At 47.8% G+C, this 11384-nt stretch overlaps 1 protein-coding gene across 2 annotated transcripts in view; it reads left to right on the top strand.

Annotated features, from left to right (window-relative positions):
- nek11 (NIMA-related kinase 11) overlaps positions 1 to 11384 on the top strand; it is a 63902-nt gene that overhangs the window by 15721 nt on the left and 36797 nt on the right. For both annotated transcript variants that reach the window (XM_005941038.3, XM_042227993.1), the window contains exons 3-6: positions 2109 to 2274; positions 4199 to 4317; positions 4588 to 4652; positions 5796 to 5922. In XM_005941038.3, coding sequence (XP_005941100.1) covers positions 2109 to 2274; positions 4199 to 4317; positions 4588 to 4652; positions 5796 to 5922 — 477 coding nt within the window. The remainder of the gene's footprint in view (positions 1 to 2108; positions 2275 to 4198; positions 4318 to 4587; positions 4653 to 5795; positions 5923 to 11384) is intronic.

Below are 11384 nucleotides of genomic sequence, written 5' to 3'. Positions count from 1 at the left end.
TTTCCAAATGCACAAGGGAAGTGTTTCTGGGGAGACAATAAGCCGACGGACGAGTGTGCTTTTGCAGCGTTTTTCTTATTGCTGGTGTTTTCTTAAGTTGCAGTACGTTTGGCCTCTCAGGGCCACCGTAAATTATAGATCCCCTAGATCGTTTTAGGCCACGGTGGTGAGCCCTGTTGCCGCACAGCAAGAAGGTCCTGAGTTCAATTCCACCATCAGGCCGGGTTTGCATGTTCTGTTCAGCTTCCTCCCACCATCTAAAGTCATGCAGTTAGTGCGGATAGGTTAATCGATTAATCTAAATTGCCCGTAGGTTTGAATGTGAGTGCGAATGGTTGTCTGTGTGTTGGCCCTGCGACATGGCGACCTGTCCAGGGTATACCCCGCCTCTCGCCCTATGACAGCTGGGATAGGCTCCAGCGGCCCCGCGACCCTGAAAAAGAGAAGCGGATGCATGGGTGGATTTAACTTCCGCGTCTGACAGCTGTGATCACATTCAAATAGGTTCGTAGTAAAGACCCACTTGTTGCATTTCTGTTACAGGAAACTAACAAGCTGCACGTTCGAATCAGTCGTGAACTTTTTGAATAATTTTCTGGTGGGACAGAGAAGATGATCCCAACATGTACGTGCCCTGACTTTGTTTCAAATCAAATCAAATCGGGGGACGTCATGTGTCATCCAGTGTGATGTGATGCAAATCAGCACAGTGTTAGGTCACAGAGGACCGTGCACGGTAGCAGTCGCCCCCTGCTGGGCATTAAAAATATTTCAGGTTAAAGGTGTGTTGGGTTCATTTCTCACCTTTGTTAAAGACGAGCACCAGAGTGCAGACGGAAGTTTACTTTGCTGTTTTAGTTTCTGTGGAATAATCCTGAGTAAACGTTAAGTACTGAAGTGAAGTGTATCACAGCACGGGAGGGTTTCTAAGCTCATCCAAGTTGACGCACACGACATTCAGAAAAACCAAAGCAGCAACAAAAAACCCACAAAAAGCACAAAAAGGCAAAAAACTACAAAAGACTGAAAAGCAGCACAAAGCCTTTTCGCCTCAGTCGTGTGCAGGATGAAATCAGAGCTCACGTCTCTTTGATCCTTCTGTTCTGCTTTATGAATCAAAGCTCTGAGATTACAGATTCATGGAAGTGTGTGTCTCCGAGTGTGAGTGTGTGCGTCAGTTGGATGATGACTGACACTCTGCTCATCCACATCACTGATGTGTCATCAGCATCGACAGCATCCAGCTGTTTTCCTTCACCGTGGAAAGTCTGCAGCTGCGGCGCGGAGACAACGACGCCCCCGTTCCCTGAACTAAAAGGTTCAGGCGGGTTCAAGATGACATTTCACAAACAGCTCGCTCTTGTTTTATTTAAATTTTTGCCTTTTCTCAGGAGAAAAGATTCAAAAAGGAAGAAAGGAAAAAATAATGTGACAGGTAAATGGAAATGTGACCTGATTCCTGCATTAATTAAAATGACAAAAACAAAACATGAAAACAAGAAATGATAGAACAAGAGTGGAGCTTTACTAAAGTACACCGCCACTGCTCTGCTACAGCCCCACAGACTGTACAGAAAGGATGGACACAGTCACCGCTGTGCCATGTTGCAACATGATGCTGTAACTCCTCAGTAAAATCACATAAATTTCCACTTTGACCCCGTGCTGTGTTTCTGCTGTCTTCACAGCAGAAAGTGAAGCCGAGGGGGTGAGAGCAGGGAGCTAATAAACCAGAGCCTCCGTTTCACCTGCTGACCTGCTCACCAATTTAACAAGAGCTGGAGAGACGGCCTGCTCGGTGAGCAGCAGCTGATTACCTCCCTGAGGGGGAGGACGGAGGTTTGAGACCACGCTGCTCCAGGTTTTTAGCTCCGTGCTGACATTAGCAGTCTGTGCGCTCTCCCTCTGGATGTGACCACCAGTTTTTATTGCAGAAATATCATCGCTCCACAAAGTTCTTACCCAGTACGCTGTGTCCTTCAACTTTAAGGCACTTGTTCACATTGAAATGTTTCTAAAAGCTCCCTGCCGTGAACATCATGAACGCCATCAGTAAACAGGTGCTTCACACCTGCAGAACGTCCCTCTGACCTGTCTCTCTCATCCAGGAAGGTGCTGAAGCAGATTCCTCTGGGTGACCTTCGACCCGACGAGACGGTTAGAGCCACTCAGGAGGCCCAGCTGCTGTCTCAGCTGCACCACCCGGTGATACTGACCTTCTACCACAGCTTCCTGGAGAGAGACGCCTTCTGCATAATCACAGAGTACTGCCAGGTAACAGGAACCAGGAGCACTCACAGGGAGAGACTGAATCCCTTTGATCCAAAACCTCACCTAACAAAAATAACCTCAGTAAATTCAGTTGGACCTTCAGTGTTCAGCAGTTAAAGAGGCCACGCCCCCAATAATGCAACCATCAAGTGTTAAAAAACAAACATGTGAAGGATTTAAAACAGTTGCAGTGACCAGAGGAAACTAGTCTTTGTTTGCTCCTGTTCTAACCTCACTGCTGGAGCCTCAAGTGGACGTTAGAGGAACTGCAGGCTTTGCTTTTCTGCTTCTTATTTATAGCTGAATGTAGATCACTCACAGTAGCTAACGGAGCTAACTACACCAGCTTGTTTGAATGAGTGTTTTAAGTCCCAGAGAGACATATGGTGGTAAAGTCTTTTCTTTTGGTAGCATTTCAGCATGCTTGGGTTGACTGTTCTCCCCCACTGCCGGCATGGTTCCCATTTTCAGCCTTGGAGCTTGAGACTTGATTGAAACACTGCCTGTTTGTGGGAGACACGCCTGATGTGGGTTCAAACTCTCGGTCATCTACCACGGGAACATGGGTTCGTGCTAACTCGCCGTCCGTCTGTAATGCGCAGAGTTCAAGCTGCCTTAAGCCAACCTGCCCGACGCAGCTGTTAGAGTTCGTTCCTGATCGGGTGTAACATGCCTCCCTGTCTTACGTTTCTTACACCTGCATGTCTGGTTCGTTTGACGTTGCAGTGAAACCGAGTGCTCTCTTTGTCCAGGGCCGCCGTGCTCTTCAAAAACATCCTCACCCCAGTCACAACACATGAGGAAGTAAGAATGAAGCAACCGTGACAAAAGCTGCAGATCTGCAGGTTTGCATCAGCGAACGTTGGGCCTGTGGAGAGCCGCTCTGTCTGATAAAGACACAATGAAGCAACAGCCTGAAACCGAACCCCCCGCCCCTCCCTCCACGCCATCTTTCACGCCTGCTGTCTCGATGACACCAGGTGCCGTCTTCACACTCAGCCTCTCCACTAATGACTCTCACGCTGCCTTCATCTCCACTCGTGTTTTTCTCTGCCTCCCACACTCGGAGTATCCCCCTCGCCCGCTCGTTTACGTCGCCTGACGGCGATCCTCCCCCCTCATTACCCAGCTCTCTCCCCCCTCCCCCACCTCCTTCAGCATCTCCTGAAGATTTGAATCACTGCTGCAGAACAGTTCACGAAGCTTCCCGTGCTTCTGTGCCGCCAACCGGCTGGTTTTCTGTTCTACAAACACACAGACTGAACAATATTTAGGCCTTTTGTGAGGATTTAGTGTAATTCAACACACTTAAGCATGAACAGGCTGCGCCTTTGGAGATCTTAAGAGCTACTGTTTCTGTTCACCCCATTACCCACAATCCCCTGCAGAGCTGTGGACGACTCTGAGGCATTGCTTCAGCCTGATAGAGTGAGCAGAAAAATCTGATTTGACGAAGAAAAAAACGGAAATCACATCGTCTTATAAAATCCAGAACTGAGCAAACAAAGCTGGAATCACAGCAACGTAAATGTCACGTTTGAACTTTCCTTTAATATCTCAGTAATCTGATTATAATCGTCGGCACATCAGCGGACGAGCTGCAGTTAGCTGCTGCTGGCAGTTGGTGCGGCTCCTTTTAATTGCATCAGTCTGACAGAACGTGAACACGCCAGGCTGAGAGCGAACAGCAGTACCGACCTGTAGCTGGAGCTTCAGCCGCACGTTAATGAGCTGCTGGAGTGAAGCTGTCTGACTTCTGGCTGCAGGCGTTCCCAAACTGCTCTGCTGTCAAAGCTTCCTTCATTTCACACAGAAGCTGAGAAGAAAGCCTGAGCCACTCAGGAGCTGCTACTGTGGAGTGAAGTGCAATGACACATGCACTTCAGTCAATGAGTGACGCATCACTTCCTCCTCGCTGTGCCCTCAGGATCGGGATCTGGACTGTAAGATAGGAGAGGTGAGACGAGCTGGGCGGAGCCTTCCTGAAAGCCAGGTCGTTGATTGGCTCATCCAGCTCCTGCTCGGCCTTCGCTACATACACGACAGGTGCAGAGTTTTCTATTATTTCCTCTAAAGTCGTCTTTGGCTTTATATGTTTGTCCTGTTTCTGAAGCGAATCTGCTCCACATGTTTTATCTGCTGACACTCGGTAGTTAAGTAGAAACACGTTTTTGTGGTTTAATGAGATTCTAGGTGACAACAAAAAGTCACAAAAACAGTAACATTTGTAGCTGTTTAATATTAGAACAAATGACTGCAGACTGAAGTGGCTTCAGTTTGCAACCTGCTCTTTATCTGCTGTGCTGCTCTCTGCAGGCGGATCCTCCACCGAGATCTGAAGGCCAAGAACATCTTCCTGAAACGAAACCTCGTTAAAATCGGTGAGCGTCCTCTTTGTGCTGCTGCTGCTGCGAAGGCTTGCGGTACTTTCCTCACGTTTGTGCGTGTATTACAAAACTGTCTGCTGCCTAAAAGGGCTTCTTCCTCTCACTAACAGCAACAACAACAAACAGGGCCGCAAATAGAAGCGTGCTTCCAGCTAACGAGTGGGTAGTAACGCAGGAGGAAGTGGGTTTACGCTGAGTGTGTGGAGTGTAAACTCAGCAGATTGTTGCTGCCGTCTGCAGTTTTGGACCAGAACTCTGTGAGAGTTTAGTTTACCAGCTGCACACACGGAGCAGAGACGCTGCAGATCTACTGTGCAGTCATGTGAGCGGCGTTACGTTCGGCACAGTTAGTGGTTTCCAGTAGCTGTCAGCAAAGGTGTCGTCTCACTGTGTCACGATCAGCCTTATGTTAATCAGATATTCAAATACATCAGCGTAGAATTAGAAGTTCCAGATCTGTATCCACAGATTTGCTCATTCACTCATTGGCTGTTGCTTTGGAGCTGTCGGGGTCAGTAGCGGACACTCTGGTCCATTTCCATTGGATTAGTGCGTTCTCCAACTTTAAATGTTCATTGTGTGTTTCACAGCTGAGCGACCGAGTGTCTCTGACTCCGCGGCTCCGTTGCTCCTACAGAAGTTATTTAAACCTCTGACGTCTCAGCTCAGGCGCTCTTCGTGGTCTCAGAGCGTGATGTTCCCACGTCCAGCTCTGAAGAGCTTTTTGTCGCTGTTTGAGGGCTGCTGGAGGTGAATAATGCAGCTTTGCTCTTTATAGACAGAAGAAAAAAGCAGAAGACTTGGAAGGAAGCGGGTAAATCGTTCAGGCCGAACCTGAAGCTTAGGAAAGGGTGAAACCGGGTCTGAAGCGTGGTGCCGGAAACCTTCACTGCCTGTGGGACAGCTCATTGATTCTTCATGATTTCTGCAAAGCGTGGTGAGGATCACGCAGGTCTGTGGATCGTTCAGTATCTGTGGGATGTATGTACCTGTGACGTTATCGGCCCACCGTGACACAGAGCATGTGTTTGGCGTGTGCAGGTCCAGGTGTTCACGGACCTTCTGCAGGTTCTTTAGATGTTCAGATTCAGTTTAACAGCAGATCAGTCACCAGGATGATGCTTCTCATGTTTCCAGGTGACTTTGGTGTTTCCTGCCTGCTGATGGGATCATGTGACCTGGCCACCACCTTCACAGGGACTCCGTACTACATGAGCCCAGAGGTGCTGAGCCACCAGGGCTACAACTGCAAATCTGACATCTGGTAACCTTTGAAAGGCCCCGTGTGCAGTGTTGGTATTAATATTCCTTTTTGACTGGTGCTCAATTTTGTATTTTCAAAATAGAATTAAAATAGTTGTTATTGGTTATTATAGTTATTTTTATCAGGCTGATGATGTGTGTCTCTCATGTTCTGCCTTTGGACCTTGTCTCCTTTTCTTCTGACCACACATTTGCAAAGCTCAGCTTAGTTTTTGGTCGTTCGTGACGTTTCGGGTATTTAGTGTCGGATCAAGCCGCTTCGGGCGTGATCAGAATCTTTGGCCGGTTTGAAGTTTTTAAGGATTTGAGACCGACTCTGAGATGAGGAGTGCGGCTGCAGGCTGCTGTCTGTGTGGAAGCTCTGAGCCTCCTTCAGACAAAACATGTTCTTTGTCATTGTGAAACAAGATGAAAGACCTCGGTTAAAGGGAATTTCACACCAGCTTTGTGCAGCTTCATTTTCCTCTGCTGTGATTGGTTCTGAGCTGGAGGCTGTACAGGTGCATCGTGGGAAGGGCTGATGGAGGAACGCCTGCAGGTGGAGAGCAGGAATTCATTTAACTGCTGCTGCAGGAAGGAAAGCGAACGGGCTGCAGTCAGAGACTTTCCTGCAGATTTTACCCACAGATCCAGTTTTCACGTTCTGTACCTGAGGAGGAGTGGAGAGGCGCCGTGCAGGCTGCAGTATAACGAGGAAATGATGCTGAACAGGACACACTGGTGTAAATCACACCACAAATTGTAAATCCTGATATTTTTGTCATCCAGGTTGCTCGGCACAGTTGGTGTACATTTAAGTTTTAGGAGGATAAAGGCGTGCGTTTGTTGTCCCTGCGGTCTGAAGCGGTCCCTGAAGAAGGCGTTTGTTCCACAGATGTTTGTGCAACTTTCAAATTGAATCTGTGACGCAGCCGACTGAGTTTAACATGCAGAGAGACCTCTGCCAAGATCCAGCGAGGACGAGATGAGCCTGATCTCGCTTGCATCCTTGACGGCAGAGAAATAATCAAAAAGAGCTGACAGCAGCAGGCGGGACAGCGACTCAGACATGCGTTCAGTCAACGTGTGGAGCGCAGAGGTGGCCTGACAGGGTGAAAGATGAGACGGAGAGAGCTGCTCCGGGAAGTCAGCGTGGGACTGACGTTTCCAGTTAGAGTTCAGGACCGAAAGATGCTTTTATTGTGATGTGTGATGTAATCACATGTAATCACGTGTGTTCGGTGAGTGATCGGTGCAGACTGTGCACAACAGGAAATGAGGGAGAATAACAGACAGTGCTCTAAATGAATCACATGAACGTTTTCAGTAACATTACTGCAGTAAATTCAGTAATCACATTACAGTCACAGTTATATAATTACTCATGTTACAAAGGCTCTTCAGGTATCTGCACGCTGGGTGGAGAGGAATGTTTTCTTCCTGCAGCTGATTTCAGGTCTGTGCTGGTGGAGCCGTCACATTACTGTTACAGTTACTGTGCAAAAGCGCCGACGCACAGAGTGCTGTCAAAGCTGCAGCAGGTAACAAAGCAGCGACGAGCAGTCACCTGTTCGTGTGTCCACGGCTGAATCACCGCGGCGCTCTGATGCGCCTGGGTCGGTTTTCGTCTTTGCTTTGTGTTCATACGTAAATACTAAGAGAAAGATCGCGTGTGTCCTCGTTAGGAGGGATTCGTGTTGGTGTGTGGAATTTGTTCCTCTAACTGTTAATCATGTGGTAATGCATGTGTGGTCCTTTTAAGGAGTAATGTGAAAATGATGTAACAACTGGTCTAACGAATCTCCGGCGAGGAGCTGAGTAAACAGCCGTCTGCAGGCTGGCATTGAACCACAGCGATCTCTCTCTCCAACACCAGTTTGTGTTTATACCGAAGTCAGTGTAACTTTTAACTCGAATAACTAAACATAAAAATATTTACAAGAATATTCTTATGCAAATTTTAATGATGTGACTTTGATTCAGTGTTTCTCAAATCATCAATATTATTCTCTGTCTCGTGCTTTCAGTTGAATTTTATTTAAATCACAGGAACAGTCACTTCAAGATGCTTTATATCGTAAGATAAAGATCCTGCACCCCAACAATCAAACTTTGGTGACAGTGGGAAGGAAAAACTCCCCTTTAACAGGAAGAAACCTCCGGCAGAACCAGGCTCAGGGAGGGGCGGGGCCATCTGCTGTGATTGGTTGGGGTGAGAGAAGGAAGACAGGATAAAGACATGCTGTGGAAGAGAGACAGATGTTAATACAGGGATGATATAAATTACATTTCCTCCTCAAACACAGGATGACTCAGCCGCACACACAACGCGACGCACACACGCACGCACGCCCACCCACACACGAACACACACCACCACGACACACCTACACACAGCACACACACACGCGCACGCGCCGGCGCGCACACGCACACACAGCACACACACACGCACACACACACACGGCACACACACACACGCCACACACGCGCGACCACACACACAGACCACACACACACACACCCACACACACACCACACACGCACGCACCGCCCACACAGCACATACACGCACACACACACCACACACACACACACACCACACACGCACGCACGCACGCACATATATAATATATATATATATATAAATCTCTGTTCCACACTTAACGCTATTCAATCAGCTACGTAATTTAAATTTATTGCTGCCTGTTTTACAAACTTACTGGTGACCAGTGCTTCCCCTCAGCCTCGTGCTAAACACACCTGTGGTACCTGTTCTAAAGTTCTACCTGACCTTGTCCTCAGGTTTCTTAGACATTTTCAGAAAACTTGACCTCTGACCTTGAGGTCGACGCCCCTGTGCTGTCAGTTTGAAAATCCTACATGATTCCATTCTCCAGTTCAAAGCCGTGTGTCCGCCCGGCAGATTAGCGACAACAACCCATCAGTAGGGTGTAACAAACAGTGCACAAGACACAGAACAGAAACATACACAGTTTTTACATATTTCCATCAAGGACAATGGTTACCAAAAGCAGAGTACTGTACCGTTATTACATTAAATAAAATTAAATACAGATAACAGGCAAACCCACGTTTAGTGTGAATCGGTTGATAAAATAGTGCAAGATACAGATGTGAACATCTGTGTTTGTTGGGAGCAGTTCTGATTGTACAGTCTGACAGCTGCAGGGAGGAAGGACCTGCAGAAACACTCCTTCATGCATCGAGGATGCAGCAGTCTGTCACTGAAGCAGCTCTGCAGCAACATTTACATGCATGGGCTGGGAGACTCTGTCCATCAGAGATGTTATTTTGGCCACAGTCCTTCTGTCTCCACCACCTGCACTGGGTCCAGGGTGCATCCCAGAACAGAGCTGGCCTTCCTGATGAGTTTATCCAGCCTCTTCCTCTCAGCTGCTGATAAACTGCTGCTCCAACATACCACACTGTAAAAAATGACAGATGCCACCAGAGTCATAGAAGGTCTTTAAAAGCGCTCCCTGGACTCCAAATGACCTCAGCCGCCTCAGCAGGTAGCGTCTGCTCTGACCCTTCCTGTAAAGAGCATCAGTGTTGTGGCTCCAGTCCAGTTTATTATTCAGGTGAACACCCAGGTACCTATAAGAGTCCCACTCATGTCCCTCTATTCACCGGTGTCAGTGTGGTGGGTCTGCGTCTCCGGAAGTCCACCACCAGCTCCTTGGTTTTCCCGGCGTTGATCAGCAGGTGGTTCTGCTGACACCAGTCCACAAAGTCCAGAGTCCACTGTCTGTACTCTGAGTCGTCCTCACCTGTGATGAGGCGACTATGGCAGAGTCGTCAGAGAACTTCTGTAGGTGGCAGCGTGGGGAGTTGATGGAGAAGTCTGCAGTGTAGAGGGTGAAGAGGAACGGTGCCAGCACAGTGTGGGGCCCCCGTACTGCAGACCAGCGTGTCAGAGACAGCCCTGTGTCCTCACATACTGTGGGCGTCCTGTGAAGTAGTCCAGTATCCACTGGGACATGTGGTGGTCCACTCCCGATAGCTCCAGCTTGTCTCTCAGAAGTCGTAGAAACAGTCTATGTTTATGTGTGAGTAAACACTATAAACATTATAAATAAATAGTAGATTTCTACACATCGCAGCTGTGTTCCCCGTGTGTTCCCACTTTCCTCGTTAACCCTCTGTGTATTTCTGTCTGCTTCTCCCTCTGTTCGGCGTCGCGTTCTCCCTCATGTTGTGTGTTATTCTCCCCGTGGTTCCTGGTTTACTTTATGTTTAGCTTTCCCAGTTTAGTTTAGTACTGTTTTCGTGTTCCACTTTTGCCAGCATTAAAGCTGTGTTTTTGAGTTCATCCCCGTGTCTGTGAGTCTGCATCTTGGGTCCTTCTCCTGCCTACCACACAACGTATCATGACAGCTCTTTTCTTTTTCTTGAAGTCAGCAGCAGGCTTTGAGCCTCCTGACACTTTCCAACTGCTTTGTTTCTCTTTTGTTTCTTTACTCAGACACAGCGGGATTTAGAAGCTCAGTGAAAAGTCAGAAAGGAAATGATGTGGCTCACGCCGCTGCACGTAGGGCCATCCCTAACGCTGAAAGTGGAAGTGAATTTGTTTGTGCTGTAGACGCTTTCTAGATGGAGCGCTAAAAATTAGAGAGGGAGGTACATTTTATCCTCACCAGAGTTGGACTTGCTCGAGGTCTGTGGGGACCAACTCAGTCTTGAAGCCAACCAAGTGGACATTGGAGGAAGTGCAGGCTTTGGCACTTGCACGCTGGGTTCTTGATCATAAAGAAGAAATTTCTGTTTGTCTTTGTTAAAACCACAAAGTGAAAACAAACACTCGCCTGGCAGCCTGTTAATGACACAAACTGCAGGCTTCAGATCAGACGGCCTCTTCGGGATGAATGGAGGAAGGCGGTACGCAGCGGCGGCAGCAGCTGCTCCGACGTCTGATTAAACGCGTGCGTTCACACTCTGACGTCTCTGATAAACTCTTTGTTCTGCCGTCAGGTCCTGATTAAAGCCAACATGCATTTGTTTCCTCCTCAAACTGTGTTCAGTCCGTGTGCAGTTTGCAGTTTGCAGCAGCAGCGTTGTAGTGATTGGACGTGATTGGACGTGATTGGACGTGATTGGACGTGATTGGACGTGATTGGACGTGATTGGACGTTAACAATGACGCCAGCAGATTTGGGACAAACAGCAACAGTTATGAAAAAGAAGCAAAACCTTCCCTCCTTTCTTTTTCATCCTCTCGGACCTGCTTCACGTTCTGTGATCTCTTCTTTAATTAGCTCCATCTGCACGAGCGACGCCCAAACCATCAGCTCTGTTTCTGTCTGTAATTATCCCCATGAACAAACACAAGCTTTATCTTTCAATTATTACCAATTTACTCAGTTTTTATGTTTCAGTATCAATGCACTATCGCACGTCTGGGTTTTTATTTGCTAATTACGGATTGACTCTGCTTATCACAAATAATTCAGGATCTGATGA

This window comes from Haplochromis burtoni, unplaced genomic scaffold (genome assembly GCF_018398535.1).
Source record: "Haplochromis burtoni strain Fernald_Lab_line unplaced genomic scaffold, NCSU_Asbu1 Contig_295, whole genome shotgun sequence".
NCBI lineage: Eukaryota > Metazoa > Chordata > Actinopteri > Cichliformes > Cichlidae > Haplochromis > Haplochromis burtoni.
Note: the sequence above shows the minus strand (reverse complement) of the source record. Positions and strands in the feature narration are given on the sequence as shown.